The 12,518-nt window shown below is 36.1% G+C and overlaps 1 protein-coding gene across 5 annotated transcripts in view; it reads right to left on the reverse strand.

Annotated features, from left to right (window-relative positions):
* The window catches only part of APC (APC regulator of WNT signaling pathway), a 76,071-nt gene that overhangs the window by 23,294 nt on the left and 40,259 nt on the right, over positions 1-12,518 (reverse strand). For all 5 annotated transcript variants that reach the window (XM_039366384.1, XM_039366387.1, XM_039366382.1 and 2 more), the window contains exons 7-8: positions 8,786-8,869; positions 2,910-3,014 (exon numbers count right to left, since the gene is read on the reverse strand). In XM_039366384.1, the coding sequence (XP_039222318.1) occupies positions 2,910-3,014; positions 8,786-8,869 (189 nt within the window). The remainder of the gene's footprint in view (positions 1-2,909; positions 3,015-8,785; positions 8,870-12,518) is intronic.

The raw sequence follows: 12,518 nt of genomic DNA on the forward strand, positions 1-12,518 counted from the left end.
CACAAGCTGAAGCTTTCCAGGCACAATGGGAACATCCGCAGATTTTGATGTCAAAACTATTTCTTTCCCAGCTTTGTTATTTTTATAAATAACTCAAGCTAGCGAACACACACATTTCTCTGCAATAACAACAACCCTCTGAAGTGGGTTGGACTGAGAGAAAGTGACTGGCCCAAAGTCACCCAGACAGTTTTTCATTTCTAAGGCAGGACTGGAACTCACAGTCTCTAACCTGGTGCCTTAACCACTACACCAAACTGGTTCTTATTATCAAACTTGCTCTGCATAAAGTTCTGTGTTTTACATAAAATTGATTGACATAAAAAGAAATTGCATGATAGGTAATATATGTATTATATTAGAGTAGTATCTGTCAAAAGGCTCAATTGCAGTTGAATTTTACTAGGACCAGGAAATCCCAAAGGTAGCTGTCTGAAAAACATTTTAGAAGATACAAGGTATCTCTGTATTTTGCAAAGAATATTATATGGATTTGTCCATGAAGTCACCAGAAGTTGAGTTCAACTTGAAAATGGCTTTTATACAATTCTACTATAAAACACACCACTGAAAAGTAGTTATTGGTCTCCTCTTCCCCTTAAAGACCTCATATTACTCTGGGGGATCCTCTTGAATTGGGATAGTTTGCTACAGGTAACTTAATAGAAAGGAAGAATTATTCAAAGCTTCCCTAAACAGAAGCTTTGATTTCTGATTTTCTAAGAAGCTAAACACCTGCTACTGGAAGAAGGGAAAAAACCACTATCTTGTTGTTTCCACATTTCTCTGGATCTGAGCTACTGAAGGCAGAACTAGTATTAATACCAAATATATAATAAAATAGAAGCAATTAAAGCTCAATTACAGAACATTAATATTCAGGAAGTTAAAACACAACTTTTCCACAGAGCCTTCCAGGAATAAAGTTTTATTGTGCTGTGGTTGAATTAGCTGATGATTGTCTGGAAGTGATGATTGCATCTGATGTTATAACAGATTATTTTGCTTTTATTCTTTGTCTGATTTTGCATGGTTTTGAATTATTGTAGAGATTAAATAATCATAAAGCTATGGATTTCTTTATTTACCATAGTCATAGATTGTCCCAATTGTAAGACTGTGGGCAGAGTACAAAAAAGATAGAACAGAAAATATTGAAAGTAAAAACAAAATATGCAAAGATGGAATGGCTATATTAAATCAACTATGAACAAATATGATAGAAATTTTTCAGTGACTTGTGAAATATTAAGGAGGAAAGAGTGTTGCATATTTCTCCAGGAAAGCAGATTCTAGATTAAGTAGTCAGTATACAAAAGATTTATCATCTAATCCAGGGGTCTCCAATCCCCAATCCGTGGCCTGGTGCCAGACCGAACCCCTTTCGGAACCAGGCCATGGAAGTGGTGGGTGAGCACATATGTGCGTGCAAAGCTGCATTTGTGAAAGTGGTGTGTGCGCACAAAACCATCCCTCCCCTTTGCCCCGCCTTGCCATGATCTAACCCAAGTTCCAATCACTTCCTGCAAGAAGGATTCTCAGCAGACCTTCTCCAGGTGGTTGGACTGAATAATTTTGGGAAGGCAGTATCCCAGTGTAACAGCATATATACCTCTCTTGATGATAACCAGTACTTTGAATAAAACTGAGAAACCTACCACGAAAGTGAGGTGACATACTAGGCTGTACAAATAAATAACTGAATTACTTTGTATTGATGCCACCTTTTAAGTAACTTTATTTTTGTAATCTGAATATTATTACTACTCTGACTTGCTCTTACGTTTTTTTTAGTCCGGTGCTTTTATCACATCTCATTTTAAGCAACCTCATTTTTAATGTTATGTTCTATAAAATTGGTCAAATAAAAAAACATAAAAATTCATGCATTGAAATCTTGTTAATTAAACACGTTATGATGGAACTTTTCTTATTAAAAAGGAAAGCTGCTTAAAATTCATTTGCTGGTTTGAGATATATTTAGGTTTCAGTACACAAATAATCAAAATAAAATGTGACAAAGCAACAACAGCAACCAAGTCAAATAGTGAGGGTTATTTACAATAATATGTCCTCCTGTCTTTTTTAACTTTTAAATTAAGTTTTCATTAGGATTTAGCAATGGATCTTTGTTGTTCTAAAACAGCAGAGAAAAAGAATAAAATTAAAAATAAATTTTAACTATAGCTGCTACGTAATACTAAGAAGTCTTAATAACTTTAAATAAAATTAAGAAGGTATATATGTACATAAGTGGATTTAAACTATTTTACAGATTTGTGAAAATTGATTTATGAAAAAAATATAATAATTCTATTTATTAATGTAGATCCAAAGCATATGCATATATATTATAAAGGGTTCTTGAAAGCAAAATGCAGATTTATATTAAATTAGATGATAATCCCTGCCATGTATAAAGGTAGGGCTGGACTCTATCCAAATTAATACATAATGTACAACACAGGAAGCATTTTTAAAAAATATATCCTCTTTCAACATTTCCCTAGAATGATGGAATTATTTGGTTTATAAAATTCCACCTTTTAAGAAAAACAAATCTATTTCAAAATCATTTCACAATTGAAAAGAATATTCTTTTGACTCACATACTCATATTAAAAATGACAAATCAAATTTAAAAATACATTTATTCCTTTTCCTTCAAATGTATGCATAATAGCTCTTTGAACAAGAATTGTACTATTACAATATGGAATATTAAAATATTTCAGTTTAGAAAAAAATCTCCTGTAGCAGATTAATGAGCGTTCATCTCTTCCAGTAGCACGCTAGCTTTCTGGTTTAACAAAAATGAAATAATTCATACAGGCACAAGTTGCTATTACAGAATTACTACCTATAACCTACAAGAAGACTGTATTTTTAAGCACAATTTATAGCCTTACCTGGCTACTGCCAGCAGTTGCCACAATGATTTCAGCTGCTCCTTGACATTCATTTTGCTTTTCAGATTCATGTGAACTTGCACCATGCTTGCTTGGAGCTGTTCTCTATTAACGTAAGAATTTCTGGCATTATGCATAGAGATCAAATACACTTCATCATGCAAAACCTTCTAAAAACTGAACGAATCAATGCTGTAGTTTTATATGCCACTAAAGTGTATTTTGTATTTTATAATCCCCAGCCTCAATAATTAGCACTCGAGACTGGCTGCCTAAGCAAAACTGTAGAATGAAAGTGAAGCATGTCCTCTGAGGATTATAGCTCTAGAAGACAAAGGATCTGCTGTGAGACACAAGACACCATCTTCCACCAGCTGTGCTCACATCACTTTCAGAAATGTAACAGAATTAGAACAAGCTGCTTTGTCACATGATCTATGCATTTACTGGAGGTTACAAATAAAGCAATCAAAATAATACAAATAAATATTTGCATGAAAATCTACACAGAACTTCAGTTTAAAAATCATTTTTTAATGTTTCAGTTTTAGGATGACCTATATTGAAGCATCCATTTTAACAACAAATAATGCATTGTCCCTAGCTTAATTTCCAGTTAGACATATAAAACTATCCATTTTTCCCTGGAAAAAAAACACAAATTTATAAATAAAAAAGTTTATAGGTTCTTTACTTATAAAAGCAACATTATTTTTAAAAAACTGACTGAAATATAGAACAGCGTATAGAACCATTTTACTGCTCAGAGCTATTATGCATATTTTATGGGGACATCGCTATAATACAGGATTTTAAAAGATCTCCAGCCCCAAGCATGCTAGGCAAATGATGCATGCACAATTCTTTTGATGTGTATTCCACATTCCTCCCTCCTTACTTCTTGTAACCCCATTCCCTCCAATGAATGTAAATCCAACAATAATTCCCTTCTTTCTAATCATTCCAATGCTGGTGTAGGCATTCCAAAAGGCAGGAAAAAGGAAAAGTTGAGGTAAAATCATAAGCAAAGTCATGATCATGTGATTTCTCACTGAATGACCTAATTGCTGGTCCTGACTGTGATTGCTAAACAAGGATCATCTATCAGAAAGTATTCTCTCTGTTTCTAAAGGATTTCAGAAGTCATTCCATCTTCTTTTAATCTTATTTGCCTCTATTAGATCACTTTTATGTTTATTCTTAAAGATTCCTGCAAATATTCCTGTAATTTCACCTATCTTCTTTTAAAGGTCTCTACTTTTCTTTCCCACCCCCTTTTTTTGTTATTGTTGCCATTATTTGACATTTTCTTGTCCTTCCTTGTTTAAAGTCTGCACGCAGTTACAAATTCTTTAAGGAACATGGTACAGACCACAAATAAGAAATGAAAGTTATCTTCTTTGATGCAGGGATTTATTGTTTAAAAATTGAGATTATACACTTATTCCAATAGTTATGCTTTATTTCTATGTCTTTTATTTTTTATCGCTATCTTTGTGTTTTTTTCCATGTACTTTTATCTTACATTTCTATATCTTATATCTACATACTACATTCTATATGTTTCTATAAATTTCTGTTACCTCTTTCTATAAAGCTTCTCCCCTGCTTCTCCCTCCTTTCTTTTATAATCAAGCTTGAATTGCCAGTACTTTCTTAGATTTTAGTTAACTTCTGTCTTTGGCTGCTCTTCCTGCCATAGAATGCTATTCTCTTCATCTCATTCTAACTCCTAGCCATCATAGATTTGGGCGGCCTGGTTGCTGGCTGGCATTTTCCAAACTTTTCAGCCAAGTCTCTGGCTTAAGCTGCCACTGGTGTCTTGCTCTCAGTGTCTTATTGGGAAGAAGGAAATACTCCTACTGTAGTATGGGTTAGCTACTAATACTATGGCTACAACTAGGTTCTACTGCTGGGCTTGATAATTGTTTTAGCTCTTACTCTACTGCTAGATTCCAACTTTTGCACTTATATTCTTCTTCAGTGCCTTCAATCATCACCCACATGCTGTACCCTTTTCTCTGACCCGTGTGAACTCACCAGTGGTATTTTGTTCAGTCCAATACCAGCGTTCCTGCCTTTTTCATCATACTTTTCCTTTCTCCCTCCCTGATGAACATTAACCATAATCTCCTCCCAAGCATCTGCTTCCCAGTCCAAAAAAAGTTTCTCCCTTAGTAGGTGAAGCAGAAATGCAGTCCAGATAATTTGGTTGCACCAAAGTCCCACGGAAAAGTAAAAAGGAAGGAAGGGCTCACACAGACTGCTGTGAGGCTCTTCCTCCCATATGTTTTACTACTTATCCATCCATCCTTATTTTGATAGACACTGAAAGATATTTAGATCTTTTCCTCTTTAAATTTTTTTGAATAATTTGTTCAATTTTCATGCCTCTTCCTACAACCACCCAGAGTCTTCTCTTAGGCTACACATGTTCTTATACTGGTATTTTATTTTGACTGCATGTTTCATAGGGTGAAAGCACATATGCCCTCTTAATGTTCCAACCTGTAGGTTAGTTCTGTTCACTTCTTCAACAACTGTGCTGCATACAGGGGCTGCAAAAACAGGAATCACTTAAATGGTAGCAAAAAAATGGTATTATCTATTAGATGCTATTAAGAGGTTTGCACTTCATATATGGTTGCCTTACTATTGTTTGGTTGGCCATGTGTTACAGCCCCTTTCTGAGGAACTCCAAGAACTCAACATAAAGAGTATAAAAAATAACATATGTTTGATTGTTTTAAGGTACTAATTCAAGTGTCATTGGCTTTGAGGTTTTCAACATGCTGATACCTAAGTATTGTGGACATCTGATCTTTTTATGCAGATCTGCTTTTCTCTCTTCTTCCCCTCCCTTCCCTTTTGTTGTTTCTTTCTGCTTCTTTTATTCCTTTAGCTCTATTTCGGTGTATAAATTAGGTTAAGACTTACCACAGGCATAGCTTTAAGTCAAGCCGATATCCACTCTTGAAGCATATACACATTTGAACTTCCACAGAAGTTGAGACACATGTCAACTGTATTTTTTGTGTTGAATTTATCAAAACCTGGCAATTCTCATGTTTAGTTACAGCTACCCTGATGCTTCTAAAAACATCTCATTGCTGTTCTGCTTGGTTCATCATAAAAGAGTGTTCCTTACTGTTAAAAAATATTGGTTTCTTCCAATACTAAAGTTTAATTTTTCTCCATCAAAATCAGATATTATCCCTAGTTATATTTTGCAGATAAAAGTTTTAAGACCACAGGATTTCCCTAATTTCAACCAAACTGTAATCAATAATGGATTCAATAACAACTCCTATCCATGGTAAAATCAGATTTATTGGGCCAGAAGTAGCATACATCCTTCTAAATTTATTTTTCTGATAAATAAAATCTTGATACTAAAATGATAAACCTAGACTTCATATACTCATATTATTCCCTCCTTTTTGTTCTTTTCCTTGGTAGAATCTTCTCTAACTACTAGAATAAAATGGGTTCTTCATTTTTAGAATACACAAATATCTGGTTTCAAAGAAATAAAATACCGTGAAAGTTTTACTGTTGTCAACCTATGGAGCCCAAAAATATAACTTTAAAAGAAATGACCTTTATATGGAAGTACAATTTTTTGTGCAGAAGTTTACAATGAAATCTCAATGTTTATAAACTTGTGTATTTCCTGCCCTCAATATATTTTTTAAAGTATTTATTAGATTCATTACTCGACAAATAACTCAGCAGTGGGAGATCACTAGCAGGTTCTACTAGAAAATCCATGACCCTGATTTACTCAGAGGTTCTGAGGAATAATTCAGAGCCAAGCCATGTATGTCCTTAAAAATAAAAACTAACATTTTAAAGTGTTTTCAGTACAGGGCATGGAGCATTAGCTTGAAGTTACATATATCCGATGTATTAGTCATCAACTAAGTGTTGATATTGGTGATTTTTATTTTTTAAAGAAAAATATCAGAATGAGAGCAAGCAGTGAAGTAATTGTACTGCTGATCAACACAGTAAAATCAAAAAGGGTTTGTGAACCATTCCAAAGGAAATCTCCAAAATAGGCTTCAAATGTATACTGCAATTCAGCATAAATTATGTAAATGGACGCATATCGGCACAGAAAATCCAATCAACCCGTTAATAGAATCTGAACTAATTATAATGGATCCAGGAAGCTGTATTAAGAGAAATAGTGAACAATGAACCCTGCACAGTTGCTGTAAAAAAGAAAATGCCACACTTATGATCATTAAGATAATTAAAAACAAAAAAGTTGATATAATAATGTTATATAAATCTGTGTGAGACATGAAATACTGTGAAAGATATAATGATAGAAAAGGTGAAAAAAGTGTGTCTATAATGAACAGGGGGTTCAAACAGCTCTTCTGTGAAGAAAGACTATGGCAATTAAGGTTTTTAGCTTGGAATGAAAGAACGTATGATAAGTCACATTGGAGGTATATAAAATCATGCATGGTGCATACAAAAGGAAGCATGCGTTTTTCTCACTCTGTTACAAGGTCAGTTTGATTTTGAAACAAAATCCAGATAGATTTGGGACAATATAAACTACAGATTATACTTTGTGGACTTTGCTGCCAATAGTTGTGGCAATAGCAATCAATTTGGGTGGTTCAAAAACAACTGAGCTACTGAGCTCAACTGAGCTACTGCTCTACTTCAGCAGTTTCAGCCTGCTGTTAAACCAGGGTTCATGCTGACACGCATGCCCTGAGAGGAGGGGGTTTTGCCAGTTTTGCCCTGGAGTTGCCTGTTGCCCTGATGCAAAAATCCTGATGCAACCTGCTACCTTCAGAAGCTTCTGCTTTCTTCCTAGTTCTGATACTGCCGCCAACACATACGTCCCTCTGCCAGGGATCACTGTTTTTTGATCTTTGAACAGCGGAGGCAAGGCAGGAACAAACAGTAACTATGCAGCACCGGGGCATGTTCAGTGCCTTTTGGTGCACACCGTGGCTGCACTTCTGTCTCTCCAACCCACAACTCCCAGCTCTGGCTCCAGGGCATGCCAGACACTCTTCCTGGGGAGTTCTTCCCTGCAAAATTCCTTATAGTCCCTTTGGCAAAGATTAGCTGGGTTGGGCAAGAGGAGAGGCTGCATCTCCCAAACCAGACTGGACTGAAGGAAGGAAAGGGAAAAAGAGGGGAGAGGAGATGAAGACAACACTGAAGGTCAGGTAAGGGTAATGGTAGAATTCAGTGGCCTCCTCATCTTAGCCATGCTGTGCAGGATGGACAAAAGGGCAACGATAGTGGGGAGATGGGGGAGCACTGAAGCAGGAGCAGTTTGCATATGGCAGGAGAGGTTGTGGGCTAATTACTACAACTGGGACTGCCTGTATGCTGTTTTAAGTCAGAGGCACCTTTTTTGTATGGGCATTGATTCTTTAAGTGACTAAAGGATCGTGCTACTAGTTGCACTGAATATATATTAAAAAAGAAAGACACTTTAAATAAACTTCTTGTCTGACTGAAACAATATAATACTGGTTCGCAAAACATTTCAAACCCAAAACACATTTCAACTGTTTATCTTCTGAACTCAAAACAATGTTTTAAAAGTCTGAAATGCAGCAATTTTGCACTTAGGACACTTTTTAAGATAGACAAAACAGTATCAGTTAGAACAGTTCAAACTCAAAACTGGAGTATTCTGAGCTCAAGATAAGGCATTCTGACATTTTTCTATACCATCATAATTTAATATTACTCAGCTGCAGTTTAACCAAAGCTAAAAGACTGGCATAGGTTATTAACTATTTCTATTGAACATGCTCATTATTCTGTTAATTCCTATTATTTCTTTTAATCCCATTGATGCCTGAATAAATGGCAAAAAAACAAAAACTAACCTCTGTCTCAGCAGCTTGGGATTGCAATAGCTGTCTTATACGCAGAATATCCTTCTCAATTTGTTGAATTCTAGCCACGCGCACCTGAAACAACATGAAGTTTAAGAACTATTACAACACAGTTATTATTTCCCCTTTAAAAATTAGATATGAAACTGACAATGTAAAAGCTCTTAATACAGTGTAAAGTTTGACTCAGAATATTTATTTAGTAAATTTGTTTGCTACCTATCTTGCTTCGAAATGAATATATTGCTATATATAGGAAGGAAGATAATCCTGAATTAAGACAATCTTCCAGAGAAGGAGGATGATGATCACTGATGGTAGTAGAGGAGGAAAAACATCTCCATTAGGAAAACACTTTAAAAAAATAGATCAATATTCAAATGTTCTCTTTTAATGGTCTTTTATTTCCAGCTAAAATTAATCCAAAAATATGTTTTTCCCTCAAAAAGGACACAATAATGACAAGAATTAAATAACATTCACTGAAATGAATGTTTCACTAAGTTGCCCATTTATAAAATCAATTGATATAACATAAATCTTTCTCTATCACAAGGTTCTTCTAGCAGAAAGAGGAAAGAGGAAAATGTGTTGAAAATAAATAAGTAGTCCTTGATCTACAACTGTAATGGAGCCTGCCCATTATGGATGCAAGTTGTGATAACTGTTAAGTGAGACAGCCTTGCTTAATGACTCCCTACACCACGGGTCGGCAACCCCGCGGCTCCGGAGCCGCATGCGGAGCCACATGCGAAGCCGCATGTCACCCAACTGGAATCATAGGGGAGGCAGACAAGCAGCAAAAAGCTTTGCAAAGCCAAACCCAGCCCAGCAGGGAAGAAGAACCCAGCTAGATTAAGGCTGACTGCTGTGTTCCAATACCAGAGAAGCTTCCAAACTAGTCTCCATGCTTGGCCAATGAAGCCACATTTGTGGGCTGGTGTCTGCCCTGGCTTCCCAAAACTTTTCCTTTGTTTAATGCCCTTCCTCCTCCAGAAACCCACATTTCTTCAATATACTAAACAAAAAAACTGAGGACAGACTTATTGATCCTTTTTTTCCAAAGGTTTCCAAGATTTTGACTGCCTGTCTGATTTCCTTTAGGACCCAGCTTCTGTTGTAGTTTGGTGCCCATATTTGTGCTTTAGATGCTTTTTTTAAGAGCTGAACTTTTTCTTCAGCTCCTCAAGGCAAACAAGCTACAGGATGATATTCTTTGCTTCTTTTCCTCTACTCTTCAGCTTGGCAATGACTCAATAAGGTAAGAAACTTACAGATTTTTGTCACCACTTTCCAGATACACAGTAAATTAAGTGATTAAATGGATCAAGACTGGAGGGCAGAAGTGAAGAGTTTAGTTTCAGCACCTAGTTGGAGGGGTGTGTTTGTGTAAAAAAATCAACGTCTATGTCTTTGTTTCTTGATACAAACAACTATTTGCTGAAGGACTACAGGGGCATATTGTGAAATAAAGGTACATTAGATTATAGAACAGCCTTAATCTTTATCAAGTCTTCTTAGACGTTTTCTTGCTAGCTTTCCTCTACCAATATGTACTACATACTAGAAATTTAGCCCACATCTTAAGTTCATCCACAGTCTTTTCATAGTCCAATGTTCTTTTACAATTCATGTGAATCAAACTACTGGTAATTAAAAAATATCCTTAAAAATGACCTATTTCAAATTGTCTAATATGACTAAGTCATTCATTTTTTGCTGAGCATAGGAATCTGCTTAGAATCTTTTGGCAGATGATTCTAATAATATCCTCTTTTATTTTTTATTGCTGAAAGATTACTGATACTCAACTCAAGTCAAGTTTACCACAATCAAAGACCAGAGATCAGAACAAGTTAAAACACTCAAGGAAAGTTAAAAATTCTAGAATAAAATTATAAGTAACAGATAAAATCTATATTAAAATCACAATTTGGCATCCAATCTGTCAATTACACATAGCCTAACTATACTAAAATATCAATCCTTAAACTGTGAGGCCCATAGTTATTAAATAATAAAATACAAGAGAATAGTAATGCAAAAGGGTTTGCCGCATTAGTTGTGTAAAATAGCTATGGTGGATTAATCACGTGTTTCTGACGAATCCCCAGTGCTGCTACGCAGAATCTAGCCACCTGTGCTTTAATCACAGTCTATTCGTCCTTAAGCAGCCACTGGAGATAAGCAGTGTCTGAACGGCCAGGATACCTATCGATTATTGGGAGGATATGCTTTTTTTAATATCTCTATCAAAAGACTTATCAAGGAGTATGTGTTCAATGGTGAACAACTGGTTCAAATATGTGAACAACCGGTTCTCTGTGTGGATGCCGTTTCCGGAAGTCCATTCTGTGCCTGGGCAACAAAAAATTAGCTACTGGTGCTGCTGAACTGGTGCAAACTGGCTGAACTTCACCACTGTCTCCACCTCTCCTGAGCCACAGGAATAGAGTCTTTTAGTCAATGGTATTTTTTTATACTTGCTGTGCAGGACAGCCAATGGAAGCACATGGCATTGTGCAAGCAAAAATGCTTTCCGGTGGTTCTCTATCTCCAACTGGCTAAGATAACTGGCAGGAGTAACAACATATCTAATACAGTCTGGAGCCAGAAACAAGAAAGCTTTCTCCAAGTCCACTTGCATCTCAATGTCCTCTACTCTTTGTTGCAAGGTTTGTTTTGCTTGGTCGTAGTTCAACTTGAGTACTGAGGCTGCAGAGAAACCTAGTTTGGCAAGGTTTCAATGGCCTTGATCCATGAAGAGGAGAATTTCTTTTGGAGGATTAATGGAGCAAGGCCTTGCCGAAAAAAAATAAGTTTTAGCCAAAGATTTAAAGAAGCTATATAGATTCTCGCTTCGACTTTTATCAATTCTGTCTCCAGGAGCAGAAGTGCATTTGAGACAAAATGCGGCATCTGGAGAATTGCTCTAATAAATTTGTATTGAACTCTTTCCAATGTTGTGAAACACGAAGCTGAAGGTCCAAGCCAGGTCCTATAAAGAGACTGTGCTAACGACTTGGCCTGAAAGAACTTAATTGCAGCAGGAACATAGTATCCTCTCTTTGTGCAGAAAAATTTGAGAATAGCATTCGCTGATTTTGGGCCAGCGGCAGCCGCATATTCTCGATCCGGTGGCATGGATGACCACCCCTAGATACTTAAAGGTGGTTACCTGCTCTATATTATGGCCATTAAGATACCATGAATAGAGTTTTGGCTTTTGGCAAAGGCCATAACCTTGGTTTTCTGGTCATTTATGTCCAGTTTATTGTAATTACAATAGTGGATGAGGACTTGCAAGGCTATTTTGAGTCCTACAGGTGTCCTGGAGAGGATCACAGCATCATCTGTGTAGAGCAGCAGGGCAATGCTTTGATCACCTATTTTTGGGGGGTGGTAATTTGATTTATTTAACCATTTTACCCTGTCATTAATATAGAAGTTGAATACAACATTATGCTATACTGCTGTTCTACATTCTAGTCTATAATGCCTTAAACTACTGATCTCAGCTCTAAACACACCTTTTAATATACAGGCTGAGACTTAACTTTTCCCCAAAAGAGAAGACCTCATGTTCACTCTGACTATAGATTCCATAGACTCATTGTTTTCGTCAATCCTGTCAGTATGAAAGAAAATAAACCTTTAAACTAAGAAATCCAGTGGATCTCTCTTACCTGTACATATAAGAGAGATCTTATGTCTCCTGGCTTAT

Source organism: Crotalus tigris, unplaced genomic scaffold, assembly GCF_016545835.1.
Source record: "Crotalus tigris isolate CLP2741 ecotype Arizona unplaced genomic scaffold, ASM1654583v1 scf7180000020270.473046, whole genome shotgun sequence".
Classification (NCBI taxonomy): Eukaryota; Metazoa; Chordata; class Lepidosauria; order Squamata; family Viperidae; genus Crotalus; species Crotalus tigris.